General features: G+C 41.4%; 1 protein-coding gene across 1 annotated transcript in view; it reads left to right on the plus strand.

Moving 5' to 3' along the window:
- WDR90 (WD repeat domain 90) overlaps nt 1-16776 on the plus strand; it is a 1773335-nt gene that overhangs the window by 850121 nt on the left and 906438 nt on the right. Inside the window, exon 19 of the mRNA XM_044079383.1 lies at nt 16417-16652. Within this exon, the coding sequence (XP_043935318.1) occupies nt 16417-16652 (236 nt within the window). The remainder of the gene's footprint in view (nt 1-16416; nt 16653-16776) is intronic.

Genomic DNA, 16776 nt, shown 5'->3' on the forward strand with positions numbered 1-16776 from the left:
GTTCTTACAGGTCAAAACAATGGGATGCCTCCACCTCCAAATCTGAAGGAAACAAAGCACAACCCTACAGTAAGCAGTCTCAATGACTTCCCTCTACCATCACCAAGCACTTATCTTTTGGCAGCCCCCTTGGGGGGAAAATTAGCACTTCATGCTCAAAATTGGCAGTTAATTACCCAGGACAAGTGGGTATTAAACATAGTATCCCAGGGATACAGATTTCATTTCCATACTTTGCCAATTCCAAATGGTTGGCCAGATCTGCCACAAAATCAATGGGCAGAGGCTCAGAAAAAAATTACGTCTCTCATGGATATAGGGGCTATTCAACCAGTAGCAAAACAGGAAAAAGGACAAGGTTTTTATTCAAGGCTGTTCCTGGTACCCAGAAAAGACGATGCCTGGCGTCCAATACTGGACTTATCAATTCTGAACACGTTCCTGGACATTCCAAAATTCAAAATGCTAACTTTCCAACAGCTACTGCCTTAGCTGGGCAAGAATGCTTGGTTAGTGACTCTAGACTTAAGAGGCATACCTGCATATCCCAATAAGGGAATCGTGCAGAAGATACCTCCACTTCAAGGCAGGTTTTATGCATTACCAATTCTCTGCACTGCCCTTTGGCTTATCTACTGTGCCCAGGGTCTTTACAAAGTGCCTGGCACCAGTAATTGCATTTTGCAGACAAAGAAGCATACAAATTTATCCTTACTTGGACGACTGTCTCATTCAAGCAGAAAACAAGGACATTTCTTTTTCAACATCTGGCGTTTGTAAAAAGGCTTCTAACATGCCTAGGGTACACAATAAACGAAAAGAAATCACAACTGGTACCCTCTCAAAAAATTACATTTCTGGGTGCAAGCTTGAATACAACTGTCAAGATGGCTTACCTTACGCCAGACAAACAAAGGCAACTGACTATATACTTCAAACAAATGGCAACAAAAACCCAGCTAACTGCAAGACAAATTCTGCAGGCTTTGGGGTTCATGGCATCCTGCATTCTACTAATTCCATATGCAAGACTGCATATGAGGAAACTTCAATGGTACCTAAAAAGTTTATGGAGTCAACATTGTCACAGTCTGGAAACAATGATTCCTCTCATTCCCTGCCTACAACAGGAGTTTCTTTGGTGGGCAGAGATATGCCACCAAAACAAGGGACTGTCATTCACTCTACTCCCTGCCACTCAAACCCTAACTGCAGACGCATCAGACTATGCTTGGGAGGGCCCACCTGGCGGGGAGATGCATTCAGGGCATATGGGGCCAAAAACAAATGCATCTGCATATCAACCAGAAAGAGATGCTAGCTGTTCAGAATGCCCTGACGGCCTTCAAGGACTTACTTCATCCAGGACAACTACTGATAAATATGGAAAACACCACGGTTATGTGGTGCATAAGCACGGGGGTACACATTCCTACCACCTTTGCAGACTAGCCCTGGCATTGTGGAACACAGCCTTGACTTACCAAGTACATCTTCAAGCTCAATTCCTGCCAGGAAAACAAAATACTCTGGCAGACGACCTAAGCAGAAATCTTATGGACCCGCACGAGTGGAAACTGGATCCACAAGTCTTCAGCATGGTTACACAGAAATGGGGGAGCCCAGACATAGATCTTTTTGCCTCCCCCCAGAATTATCAACTGGACAAATTCTGCACAGGGACTTATCACAGACAAGCATGGAAAGTGGATGCCCTATCCTTCAGTTGGAAAAACCTATCAGTCTACGCCTTTCCCCCTCTGCCTCTTCTCTCCAAGGTCTTGCTAAAGATCAGACAGGAAAAAACAAAAATGATCCTAATTGCTCCGGACTGGCCTCGCCAGCACTGGTACCCAATTCTAAGGAATATGTCTCAACTCCCTCCTTGGAACTTGCCTCAAATACCTCATCTACTGTCTCAGCAAAACAATTAAATTCTGCACACTCAGCTCCAAACTGTGAACCTTGCAGCATGGCTGATCATGTAATTATTCAAACAATACCTCTCAGTAAATCTGTTATGGATGTCATTGTGGAAGCCAGAGGGCCTAGTACTAGAAAATCTTATGCTGATAAGTGGAAAAGAGTCTGTGCTTGGAACAAAGCACAAGGAACACACACAGCAAAACCAAATATCCCTCAGATTTTACAATACTTGTCTGAGATGCTTGACAAGGTCCTATCCTTCTCTTCAATAAAAATCCATACCTATGCCATCTCGGCTCATTACAACACGGAGCCTCCCATCTTTTCTCATCCTCTGCTAAAACAGTATCTTAGAGGGGTCAAAAATTTAAGGCCTCCCAGAAGATCACCAACTCCTGCATGGGACCTCAATTTTGTGCTGGAAAAACTCACCCTGCCTCCTTTTGAACCAGCAGCTACTGCGGATATAAAGTTTTTATCTTGGAAAACAGCTTTCCTTTTGGCAATCCCTTCAGCAAGAAGGGTTTCAGAACTACAGGCTGTCATGTCTGTGGAGCCTTTTATTACATTTTACCCGGACAGGGTGTCCCTCAGGACCAATCCTTCCTTTATGCCTAAGGTGGTATCCAGTGTGGCTCTTAATCAAACTATTCACCTGCCAACTTTTTACCCAAATCCGCAGAACAAGGGGGAGCAGATTCTGCATTCATTGGACGTACTCAGACAACTAAGATTCTACTTAAACCGGACCAAGTCTCTAAGAAAGTCTGAGCAACTACTGGTGGCATTTGCTTCAGGATCAGAGGGGAAGGCTATATCAAAGCAGACTATTTCTAAGTGGATAAGCCACTGCATTCGTTTCTGCTACTTGCATCATGGTAAACCTGTACCCAAGGGAATCCGGTCACATTCCACCATAGCTGCCTCTACCTCAGCAGCCTTTCTCAGAGGAGTTCCAACCAAAGACATTCTAGAAGCTGCTACTTGGAGCTCTGTTCATACCTTCACAAAGCATTATCATTTGCCTCTCTTCTCTAAATCCAGGGCAGGCTTTGCCACTGCAGTTCTGCAGGGCCCTATAGCCGCTCCTAATGCTATTTAGTTCCATCCTCCCATCCGTAGCTTTGGGATTCTACCCAAATGTAAAGACTGCAACAGTGAAACACGAACAAAGTACAGTTGTGTACACTTACCATAAATGTAGATGTTCGAGTGTATTCACTGTTGCAGTCTGGGTTACCGACCCGCCATCCCCCTTTTCTGTAACTTCTCTTTCCTTCACTATACTCTAAAGTCTTTGTGGTGTATTTGCTTTTAAATGAAGGTAAGGTTTATGTTGCTAAAAGTACATTTTCATATATTGCTGTATATTTATATATATATATATATATATATATATATATATATATATATATATATATATATGTATATATTTTAGCTCCCCATTTGGGGGGCACCTGACATCTGGGGCAAGAAAAACTGAATAAAATGGTGTCGGCTGCATGTTTTATACCCCTGACGACCTGACTTCATGGAAGAAGAGACAGCAACCGACATAGGACCCAAGACTTTGTTATTCAGGCCGACTGAGGGCAACCTGCCAGCAGATTACCCAAATGCAATGACTGTAACAGTGAATACACTCTAACATCTACATTTATGGTAAGTGTACACAACTGTACTTTTTCCTCATCAGTCCAGCAGATATGTCTATCTTCCCAGAAAGCTTCTAGAAGAAAGATCTACAGGAGTAAATTGAAAAGATTTTCAATTGGGGCTCTTCAGAAGGACATTAGCCCTTTTACTGCTCCTATACCTTCGGTTCTGGAATTTTTAGCATCTGTTTTTCAGGAAGGTGCTAGTTTTCTACAAAGTACATTTAGCAGCCATATCTAAGTTCCACTCAGGAGAAGTTTCCTCTTCAGCTTTTCAGCTTCTTCCAAATTATGCAAGGCCTTTCTAAAAGGTATGTTCTTACTTAAGCCTCCAGAGAAAGATCAGCCACCTCCTTGGAATTTAGCAGTCGTACTTCAAGGTTTGGCCCAAATCTGATTTAAAATTCTTGCCTTGGAAAACCACATTCCTAGTAGCTATTTCATCTGCAAGGTGACTTTCTGAACTCCAGGCTCTATCTTCCAAATCATCTTACATTGTTTTCCACAAAGACAGTTACTTTATGAACCAATCCATCCTTGTTACCAAAGTAGCATCTGAGTCGAATATTGATCAAACAATTCATTTGCTTGTCTTCTTCCCAAATTTTTCAAGTAAGGGAGAATACATGCTACATCTTTTAGATGTACATAGACAACTACATTTTTTATCTTCACAGGACCAAAGATTTCAGGAAATCAGAACAGCTGTTGTTTTTTTTCCCCCCACCAGACTGGGATCTCCATTTTTTTTAAACTTCATCTTCTGAAGTGATATTGTGGATATTATAGAACCTTTTGCCTTTTGTTCCAGGTTTGAGCCCCAGCATTGCTGTTCATTCTTACTTCCTGCTCTGTCTTAAGACCTATGAGGCAGCAAACTTGATCTGAGGTATTGTTGCTGACTGGGGCATTATGGATAGAGGGAGAGCTCAAGAGCTGGATCTGAAGTCTAGTGTATGCAGCAGAGTTGGATCTGCTACCCGTGAGTTGCTGGACAACAGAGATGTGTAGTTATGGCGAGTACATTACTTGAGTTTCTTTAACTGTAACAAAGACCTTATTGCAGGTAAATTTTCTGTACTGTTAAAAAAAAAAATTTAAATGCTACTGTTACATTCATCTGCATTAAGTGCATAATTCTTAAAATGATTTTGTAATCTTATGTTTTTAAATGGCACTCCTTCAAATTTACGTTTCTTAACGTGTATAGTTTTACCATTTTGTATGACTTTTCTTTATCTGCTAAGATCTAATTTTATATCACAAAATTTTAACCCTTCTACTTGAGGCTCATTGAGCCCAGGTTGTGGCTGAAAAGGGTCTTTTGACTATACCACTTACCCTATAACAAACTGAAAATAAAGTAAATTTAAACTAACATAGTCTGGGACTGAAACACAGATCTTTACAGATAATTGAATGTCCAAGGCTGCAGGAGGAAAGAAACAACCTCCCGGTTTCAGTGCTCAAGAGGATGATTTCTGAATGAGGCAGATTCATTGTCCTTAGTATTTCAGCAAGGAAGTCAAATTGGAAGGGGTGATAAAATGGATAAGGGAGGGGTTTGAGAAAGAGAGAATAGGATGTTAGATCCAGGTCCTTAAATAGAATAATAACCAGGCTGAACATTGTATTCATAAAGTGAAAGAAAGTATTCTAAGAACTAGACCAGCATGGTAATTAAGAAAGGAGATTTTATCAATGAGGATGACTACAAATAAGGGTACAGAAAATACACGAGAGAAGTAGAATTTGCTGGAGAAAATTACCAATGGAACCATAGTATTGCAAACAAATAACAAGGGAGGGAAATGGAATAGGATGAAGCCAAGCTAAAGTTTGGACTGCAGGTTTAGAGAATGCCTACGATACCAGGGACTGATAACATATTATAAGGAAAGTGTAGGGGATAAGGGAGAGTGCTACGTGAAAGACCAGCTGTGGTAGAGTTTTTGATTGAGTCTAGAACAGAAGCTACTATTAAAACAGAGTAATTAATGGAGCATCTAAAATATTGCATGATAACTGTAAGAATCAATCACAGGAGGTTAGAAAAGTGTGGAAAGGGAGACTGGAAAGGCAATTTACTAAGGAACAATGGAAAGACATATGTTTTGCTCTCAGGTGAGCAACGAAGTTAAAAAGTTTTAGGATTTTTGCTTGGAAGTGTTAGCACAGATATTTTATACCTCAAACAGACTTCCGAGAATTTTTCCTGAGGTAGACAGCAAATGCTGGAGGTGTGACGTGAACGTAGAGAGGTAAATGGGACCACAGGTAGTCAAGTGTCATTCATTTCTAATGCATTCTGTTGTGGGTTATCGAATAGCATACATTTCAAAAAGAATGAGAGAAATCGGTATTTTTGAGAGATGGCTGAATACCAGAGATAGGGGAATAGGTGAATTTTCCCTTTCTCCGCAGTTGTGCATTGTGTAGGTTAGTGTGGAGGGGGGTGATGCAAGGAGGGCTCCCCCCTCAAAAATGCTTTTGTTAATGTTTTGCACTATTAATACCACACAAAACTTCCAAACAAACAAATGAAAATAGCCGTAAAAAGGCAAAATGATAAAAAAGGAATGTCTAAAAAATCGAAATGACTTTACATAAAAATCCAACTGGTAAGCCCTTTCATTCCCTTCATGGAACTTCTTCAGACCAAGTTGTATAATGAACAAACTTATTTAAATACTTAACAGTAACATGTGACCCAAAGCACTTAATGCCTTAACCTTTTCCTTCTAAGAACGCACTGCAGTGTACTACCATAATAAATTGCTTTGGAAGGTAAATACTGGCTCTTTTCTTTCATGGTGAATAATATTAATTCAGTGACTTTTGTGTGGTGAAAATAGTCTATTAATTTGCTTAATTTCTTTTCCATAATAGCAATTATTTCTGCATAAGTCCTTGCTGCCCACCTGGAGGACAGATTATTATACTCTAGACTCTGAACTGTCTGGATAGAGAGTAGTCTGAGTCCTGTTGTCAGTTAATGTATAAGACAAGTTGTAAATATTTTATTGTTGGCTAAAAGGCCTAATGAATGAAAACTTTTACTAAAAATGGAAAAAGATTTATTTTGGAGTAGACCACAATGTGTACATTACACTGTACCTTACCAAACCTCTTGAACTACTTAATTTAATTTTTTTATTCATTAGTCTGAGTTTGCTTTTGGAGTCTTTGCTTGTCTTCCTCTGTTAAGGCCTGTGATGACCTACCACTGGACCAGTAGTCAAGGAGCCTCAATCCTCACTGCTGGCAACAGTGGGAGGCGTACACTAGGAGGATGACACGTACACACACAGTATTTCCAGATGCATTTCTCTGCATCAAGTGCAGTTTCCCTTAAGAGCACACAAAGACCACAGTCAGTCTGGGGCTGGTTTCTCCCTCTTTCTCCAGATCCCCAATAAGACTCCCCACTAGCACAGCTATAGAGTTGAGTCTTTATCCAGGGTTCTAAACCAAGTCCTTCAACAATCTCTCTGTCCATCCAGCGCTCCGTGTCCCTGCCCAAGTAGCTGAGACACCCACACACACACCCACACACACCCACACACACACACACACTCACCTGGGAAAGGCTGGCACAGGTTTTCTAGCTATGCTCCCTTCTGCCCAGATATATAGGTAGTTTTCACTGCCACCAGAACCCCTTATCAGCTACTTTAAGAACGTTAACAAAGGGTGTCCATTCTTATTGTGTAATGTTACTAATAATACAAATGTCAGTTTGATCAAGAGCAAGACTATTAGGAGTGGCCCACAGTGTCACCAAATAAGTATGCGAGTACTCTCAGAATTTAAATATCTCTACAAAGATCAGCCACAATGAAAAGTTTAAATATATTTAATAAGTAATAAATGAACAAGACAATACTAAATATATATGTACAGTGACATCAGAGTGCAAAATTACAGGAAATATTTAAAATAACATTGCAGGACAGTCTCAAATAAATAGCTTAATATTGAACTCTATTTTGCTATATTCCTGACTATATCTAATAGAATTATACTGATGTTCATCGTGTTTCACTGTTGCAGTCAAAACTAATGGGTTATCCGGCTCCCGGTAGCCCTTGGTCGGCCGGAATACCAAAGGTAAGTAAAAATGACATTGGTTGCCGCCGGTTGTAAAGGACATCAGGGCGTCCGATACAAAAGGAGGCAGCCAACGTCACTTCCTCAGTCTTCCTTGCCGCGGAGCCTGAAGCAGAAGTTTGTCATACACGAGTGCCGGTCGGCAATTTACCTTTGTAGGTTTCCAACTATGAGAGCTGAAGTCTACTACAGCTAAGTAACCCCATTGGGGATCCTCTTTTCTTTCCTTAACGAATGTCAGAAAAAGTTAATAATTGCCTTACCTGTGGAAAGCAGATTCCCTATAGAGATTTTCATTCCTATTGCACTATTTGTTTAGGCCTTGACCACAACGTTCCCAATTGTGATCTCTGTGCCTCCTTTAATCCGCGTACTATCAGTCGTTGGGCTAAGATTTTGGCTAGGCATTTTGGAGTTTGGCCTAAATTCGTTGGTATGGCGTCCACCGGTCTTCAGGCTTCGGATATTATGAAGAAACGTAAGGATAAGGACCGCTACAGGTCCCTGAAAGCTAAGTCCACTGATGATGTTAAGTTGGTCGTCAGGCGGTAGCCAGTGAGACGCCTTTGCAGTCCGCAGATGTACAACCACAGGCCTTGATTGAGTCCGAGTCCCTTAGGCCTTCGGCCTCCATTTTGCCTTCCAACCTGTTGCCAAGTCGCCTCTTCTGCTGGAGCCGGAACCGCTAAGCTGACTCCGGTGTCCGAGTCCTCCATTTTGCATTCTGACAGCAAACTTCTTCCTTCGACTTCTGCTGCAACTTCAGGCTTGCAGGTAAATCTTCCATTCGTAAGCTTGTGAAAAGGCAGGCTCCAGTTTCTTCTTGTTCCCCTCAATCCCAAATGGTTAAAATGGCTAATGATTTGCTGACTCTTATTAGGGGTTCTCTGCCTCCTCCTCCTAAAAGGAGTAGGGATGTTTCTCCTGAGGTTTTGTCCTGTTCAGGTTATGATTCTTCCAGCATTTCTGCTGATGAAGAGGAATTTTCTCAGGCTTTTTCTCCTTTTAAGGATTCAGATGCAGAGAAGTCCGTTCCTTCGGCCTCTCCTCCAGAGGTTTTCTCTTTTGGTGATACTTTAAATACCATCAGGGAATATTTTAAATGGGAAAGTCAGGATTATCCCCAATCTAAGAAACGGATTAGGGAGTTTCTGGATTTACCTCAGAATAAACCTCTTGCTATTCCCCCTGTGTTGGAAGTTGTTGATGTTTTTTCTGGAAAACTCCTTGACTCTAAATTCGGTTCCTTCTGCTCCCAGGAAACCTGACAGGTACTACAGAGTCAAAAACAAAAAAATGTAGCGAACTGGTGAAAATAAAAAACTGGTGAAAATAAAAAAAAATATTTTGATGAAAGCACTTAACCTGTAAATAAATTTTGTGTCTACAAGTCCTGCTGGTGAATTTTGTTGGTTTTTGTAGGTACTACAGAGTCCCTGATTCTCATCTGTTTCTTTTCAGGAACCTGTTGGCGGATCCAGAGGTTATTTCTCAGGGCCCTAAAGGATTTAAGGCCACTGTTACCAGGAATCCTGTTCCCTCTGACAGGGAATCTAGGAACCTAGATAGGTAGGGCAAGAAAGTTTATACCTCTGCCACCCTAGCTGTTAGGGCTACCAGTTGTCTTTTTCATATGCTGAAGTACCAGCAGCACACCTTGGAGGCTATTAAGTCTAGGATAGCAAGTGTACCTCTTTTGGCAGAGAGTAAAGACATGCAGGATTTACTGAATTCCGCCAGTCTGGTCAATAAGCATTGTGGTTTTGACATCCTTGAATCCTCCAGCAAGGCTACGGCTACTGGATCTGTTATTAGAAGGCACGCTTGGCTCATAGAACAGCCTCTTCCAGAACCTGTCAAGGCTAATCTTTTGGATGTACCTTTGCATAAAGACAATCTTTTTGGTAGCAAAGCAGAGGAGGTACTTAAGAAGATGGAGGATAAGGCCATGTCCATGCAAACTGTTAAGGATTTTCTGCAAGTGCAACCCCCTCGCTTGGAAGGAATTACCCTTCCAAGAGTTAGACATTTCCTGATACCAGCAGACAGAACCGTTCCAGGACTAGAGGCTACAAATTTTCTAGGGGGCAGGTGGCTACCCCTCAAAGGTCTAGGCGTTGGCAGGCTTCCACTTCTAAGGGGGGAAGCTCCAAACATGCATCTCAAGCAAAACACTGTCAATGACTTTTTACGATGTCTACCTGTTCCTGCTTGCCTGGAAAGTCCTTTGGGGGAAGGTTGGCCTTTTTTGCAGATGTCTGGGCCACTATCACAAATGACAAATGGGTGCTCAGAACGGTGTCCCTAGGGCACAAGGTTTCTTTCTGCACCTTTCCAGCTCCCAAGGGATTCCCGGATGTTCCTCCAAACCAAAGGGCAGAAGTAGAAAAACAAATTTTGTCTTTGTCTCATCTGGGAGCAATAGAGTCTGTTCCTGCTCAGCAGGTAGGTCAGGGCTTTTATTCCAGGCTTTTCCTAGTTCCAAAAAAAGAAGGCACCTGCCATCCTATCCTAGATCTTTCCATTCTGAACTTTTTTCTAGTAATTTCAAAGTTCATAATGCTCACTCTGCATCAGTTGTTACCACTGCTAGAAAAGGATTCCTGGCTGGTAACCTTTGATCTCAAATAGGCTTATCTGCACATCCCTATCAGTGAAAGTTGCAGGCAGTATCTTCGTTTCAGAGTGGGCATGCAACATTATCAATTCTCTGCGCTGCCCTTTGGCTTATCTACTGCTCCCAGAGTCTTCACAAAATCCCTGGCCTCAGTCATTGCTTTTTGAAGGCAGAAGAAGATTCAGATTTACCCATACTTGGACGACTGTCTGATTCAAGCAAGTTCGCAGGAACAGCTATTAAAGGATCTGGAATTCGTAAAGACTCTTCTCTCTTTCCTGGGTTACACTCTCAACGAGGAAAAATCAAAAATGATACCATCCAAGGGGATAACATTCTTGGGAGCGAGTCTGAACACAGCCGCCCACATGATATATCTCACCCAGGAGAAGCAGACAACTCTTTCAGTTTACTTCAAGGACTTGGCATGCCTGTCCCTGCTCCCTGCAAGGAAATACCTGCAAGCTCTGAGATTCATGGCATCTTGTATTCTCATGTTTCCATATGCAAGACTGCATATGAGAAAATTGCAATGGTACCTCAAGAACATTTGGTGTCAAAACACAGAGGACCTGGATATGATGATTCCTCTGCTTCCATCTCTGCAGAAGGAGTTTCTATGGTGGGCAACAGCCTGTCTACAAAACAAAGGCATGCCTTTTCAAATACCTCCTGCCACTCAAGTTCTGACTACAGATGCATCGGACTACACCTGGGGAGCACACCTGGATGGCAGATGCATACAAGGACATTGGAACGCCCAGCAGATGCACCTGCACACAAATCTAAGAGAGTTGATTGCAGTTTAGCAGGCCTTACTAGCTTTCAGGCATATTCTTTCTCCAGGGACCCTGCTTGTCAGAACAGACAACACCACAGTCATGTTTTACATCAACAAGCAGGGAGGGACTCACTCTTACCACCTGTGCAGACAAAGCATGAATCTTTGGTCCATGGCAGCATCCCTGGACCTGCATCTCCTAGCTCAGTTTCTTCCAGGAAGGCTCAGTGTTTTGGCAGACCAGTTAATCAGGCAAACCCTGGAACCTCACGAATGGCAGCTGAACAGAGCAGTCTTTTACAGCATCATTCAATGTTGGGGCACGCCTCAGATGGATCTTTTCTCCTCCCCAGACAACCATCTTCTACCTCTCCTTTGCACCAGACAGCATCACAGTAGAGCCTGGAAAGTGGATGCTCTGTCCTTCCCTTGGACGTTGCTATCAGAGTACGCCTTCCCTCCTCTTCCCAGAGTATTAGTAAAGATCAGGGACGAACGTCCAAGGACTATTCTCTTAGCTCGGACTGGCCCAGACAGCATTGATATTTGCTGCTTCGTAGTCTCCCATTTTCCTCCTTGGCATCTTCCTCTGAAGCCAGATCGTTTGGTTCAGGAAAGGGAAACATTCTACATCCTCATCTTCAGTCTCTCCACTTGGCAGCATGGCTCATTTTATGACTCCTTCCCTTTCTTCCTCCCTTTCCCAACAGGTGGTGGACGTGCTGAGGGAGGCCAGGGGGCCTAGCACTAGGAAGTACGCTGGCAATTGGGAAAGGTTCTCTCAATGGATGCAGGCTGGAGGGGAATCTGCTTCTCAGCCTACCCTTCCTCTGATCCTGGAATACCTGGCTGATTTGCTTCAGGGTGGTCTTTCTTTTTCCTCTATTAAGATACATGCTTCAGCCATTTCTGCTCATTGTTCTGTTGAACAACCCATTTTCTCTTATCCCCTGATGAAAATGTTTCTCAGAGGTGTTTGCAACTTAAAACCTCCCAGAAGAGCACCTACTCCAGCCTGGGATCTTAATTTTTTTCTAGAGAAGCTCACTCTTCCTCCTTTTAAGCCAGCTGCCTCTGCAGATTTAAAGTTTCTCTCTTGGAAGACCGCCTTCCTCTTGGCTATAACTTCAGCAAGGAGGATTTTTGGAGCTGCAAGCTTTGATGGCCGTGTAGCCTTTTCTTATTTTCTATGCAGATAGTCTCTCTGAGAACTAATCCCTCATTTATGCCTAAGGTGATTTCTAGCCTGACTCTTAATCAGTCCATAAACCTTCCTACCTTTTATCCTAATCCTCGAAATAAAGGTGAAAGGATCCTACATTCTCTTGATGTGCACAGACAGCTCAGGTTTTATCTGGACAGGACTAAAGACCTTCGGAAAACAGCACAGTTGTTGGTCAGTTTTGCCCCTGGAGCCCAGGGCAAGGCTATTTCTAAGCAAACCATTTCTAAATGGATTGCACATTGCATTACTTTTTGTTATTCCTTTTATGGCAAAGCTAATCCTCAAGGGGTTAGGACCCACTCAACTAGAGCAGCTTCCACTTCTGCAGCCTTTCTAAGGGGTGTCCCTACTAAAGACATTTTGGAGGCTGCCACATGATCTTCTGTTCACACTTTCACAAAACATTATAATTTGCCTCTGTTTTCCAGAGCCAGGACAGGGTTTGCCACTGCTGTGTTGCAGGGCATTATCTCCAACCATTGATGCTGTTGGTTCCTCCCCCCTTTCTCTCTGGGCTTTGGTAATCAACCCATTAGTTAGGACTGCAACAGTGAAACACGATGAACATAGTACAGTTGTGTGTACACTTACCATAAATGTAGATGTTTGAGTTTATTCACTGTTGCAGTCCTAGTTTCCCTCCCTCCTTCCCCCTTTTTTTTTGGTCCTCTCCTATTCTCTTTTCCTGAGGTACAGGCTGAATTTGTTATTTGCCAAATTTGTGTTTGGTTTAAGCCTTATTTTGTGGGGGCTCCTGACTGTTATGGCAAGAAAGAATGAGGAAGTGATGTCGGCTGCCTCCTTTTGTATCGAACGCCCTGACGTCCTTTACAGCCGACGGCAACCAATGTCATTTTTACTTACCTTTGGTATTCTGGCTGACCGAGAGCTACCGGGAGCTGGATAAACGCATTAGTTAGGACTGAAACAGTGAATACACTTGAACATCTACATTTATGATAAGAGTATGCAACTGTACTTTCCCTAGACTTACTTACTGTAGAGCAAGACAGATATGGTGAATAGATCTTGTAGCTGTTGTCCGGTCCAAAACAGAATACAGAATGCTGAGTCTCTCTGAGAATTCTCAAATTAATATCTCAAATATTACTGCTGGGGCTGGCTTGCAGAATGACATCATTTCTTGTCATCTGACTTCTAGTCCCCAAGCCTAAAACAACCATTGTTGGCAGCTGGCAGCATTTAGCATCTACCTGTAGAAATGCACAGACAAGGGCTTTCCTCGGATCTTTGGCAAATGCTGGAAGTCATAAAACAGTAAAACACTTCCAAGACAATACCGAAAGCCTCCCAACACATACTGTCTCCTTGCTGACTTAAAGTAATTTAATTTCAGGTATTTTTCTGAAGTTTTGCTAGACTGAAGATAACCTCCTGTATTCCAGTTTCCACTGTTAAAATACACACATTTAAGTGCATGTACATTTCTGTTCAATTCCAGTAGGGCATGCTGTGGTTACATTTTAAGAACAAGCACTTTATAAAATATCTTTTCAACATACATACCTGTACGAACCTAGTTTGATATATACATGATGTACAGTTTTAATACATTTGTAACACAAGCATCTCATATAAATCATGTTGATATTCACAAATGACATATAATTATTTACAAAATTCCAGATAGCTGTGCTGGCAGTATCTACTTTTGTTACAGTTTTATATATATCATGTTAATATTCACAATTGGCATGTAATTATTTACAAATTCCAGCTAGCTGTGTTGGCAGTACCTCCTTTGTCACAAGGCCTTATGTTTTTTTCTTAATTTTTAGATTTATAGTTTGTTACTAGACTAACAACCTAGGGAGCCTTTGTAAGCCTAGCTAAGTTTTTCCGAAAGAATAATGACATCCTGTATCCAAATAGGTCATTGAGAACCAGGCATTTATAAGCCACCTGTGTCCATTAGTTATTTACTTAAGAACTCAAACCCTGCTGATTTTAAATCTGTTAATATGTCATGCTTTATTATTTACAATTTTGCTCAAATTATTGATAGTCTGTACTAGGCAGATTATACTGATGTAGTATAAGTTTTTTTAAACAACTACTTTCAACTCTAAAGAGTATGTGATTATGACTGTGCAAACCAGATACCAGTTTGTAATATTAACTTAATTTTGTATTGTTATGTCCTATAACTGTTTCATGGCATGTTCAATACTTCTGCATCATTTTAATTAATTTTTTGTTGTGTTTTACCAAATTGTATGTTACCTTTATTTGTTTGACCTAGGTTATGGCAGAAGGTGATCCATGGAACATTTTGCTTACTTTATTTTCAAAGAATGAATGAGAGCCACTCCTGTGGTATAATGGGATCAAACCCTAACTATGGCTCAGGCGACCCTGGTTCGATTAGTGGCTCAGGTGACTGAAAGAGCATCAGGGAAGGATGGGCAGGCTTGTTCTTGGTGGGAGGACACTCTTCAGTAATACTCTCAAGTGTGGAGGTCAGGAAAAGGGAGTTTGCAGGGCATATAAAAGATCCCCCCCCCTCAAACAGAAGCACTGGCAGCAGAGTCCCCAGAAAACCCTTAGGTTTCATGACCAGCCTCAACAATACTGGAGTAGTCTGGGAGATAGTAGGATGGCTGGTAGACCCACTGTGAATGTAGGACTCTTAAGACAGGACACTGGGATGAGGTCCAAGGGGACCAAACAAAAATTAATTAATGAACAAATGACTTTGGAATTTAAATTCTGTGTTAGAGGAATGAAAGCTCTTCCCTTTGAAACTGCGGGTACAGCATATTTTTCATGGCAGGCAATTTATCTTGTTGCTATTATTTCTGGAAAAATAATTTCAAAATTAGCTTTCATGTGTAAATTACCTTTCTTGGTGTTGGTGAAAGGGTGTCACTGATGACAAATAATTCATGAATGAAAGTAGTTTAAGTAGTGTCTGTCACTTATGTCTGTTCAGCTGTTAGAATTTTATTCAAACTACCAAGAAGATGGACAACACTATTTGCATCTGTTAGGTGCATACATCCAGCTTAGATAATAAACAAGAAGGGTAGATGATTTCAGAAAGACTAAGTGGCTTTTTCTGCCTTTCAAAAAAGGAAAATAAGTCCTATAAATTAGTAAGCAGACTCTTTCAATGTGGTTGACTCAATATATTTCCTTTTGTGAGAACCAATCAGTGTAATGTATTTTCTTATGGCAAATATAATAACCATAACAGCATATAGATTCTGCAAGGGCAACATTAGTAGTATCTTCAACACATTTTAGAAATGTTACTCCATCAGATATACTTGTAGCTGCTGTGTATGTCTGCTGTTCATAGCTTCACAAAACACTATGTGATGGACACAGTTTCAGGGTTAGGTCATGTTTTGACATAGCTGTGCTCCAAGAGATGATGCGACTGTCCACTTGTCGGGCATATCCAAATACTGTTTGGGATTTTGTGTAGTTTTCTTGTGTTATTTTATGGCATTATTACACACTTATTATTTGCTTGTTTTTGCAGTAGTGTTTAGTTGAAGGACAGTTGTCTGCTGCATACTGTGGTTCAAGAACCACATGAACCTCGCATTAAATAATGCCTTTTGCATTGCTGTTTTTGTATGGACATCTTAAACACCAGTCTGAATTTGATAAACTGTGAGGGTAAGGTTGGCATTGGACTTCATAGAGACTGAGGCACAGTTGGTCAAATTTCTGAGTAGGAAAGATGCATAAGGTGGGTAAAACTCAGATGTTGCATTTACAGTTCGTCACATCTCTTCAAAGATCAGCTGCTATGGTCAACAACCTTAACATACAATTATACTTTCTTTGTGGTTTGTGACTACTGTAAGCTTGGCATGCTCAAAAATCTGTCTTACAGAAGTAGTAGTAGTTAATTTCACCACTGTTAAGTGGGTTAAACCCACTTCTGTAGCTTTTGTGTCTTCAAAAGGACCTCAGCTGTAAAGATAATGTTATTGCAGTATGTCAGTAAACAAAACTAGGAAAAGATATCCTTAAAATGTGTGGAAGCCATTCATAAATTGCTGTGGTTTCAGTTTTTGTTTGTAGTGTGTTAACTTTGAATTTATGGTCTGAAATTTGCTTTTGAAAGAACATGAAGGTCCAGTCAGCTTGGTGAACATCAGCCCTGATGGACTAAAAGTTTTGGCAGCCACCTTCACTGGTAATATTGGATATCTTGATATAGCAAGTCGGGATTACACTACCTTGATGAGGTCGCACACGGATACAGTACTGGGATTTTCAGTGGATCAGTTTCGGAGACATTTGGCTACAGTGTCCCAGGATGGGACCATCCGAATTTGGGCTCTTGATTCATTACAGCAGGTTAGTTGCTCTTATAAATGCGGTATCTAATAAATGTAGTTCCATGCTCTAAGAAGACATCGTTAGCTAGAATATTGCAATAAAGAATCAATTTAGCCTTAACACTGGTTTCCATAGCTACTGA

The sequence above is a fragment of the Protopterus annectens genome, chromosome 8.part0, assembly GCF_019279795.1.
Source record: "Protopterus annectens isolate FY-2018-M chromosome 8.part0, PAN1.0, whole genome shotgun sequence".
Classification (NCBI taxonomy): domain Eukaryota; kingdom Metazoa; phylum Chordata; order Ceratodontiformes; family Protopteridae; genus Protopterus; species Protopterus annectens.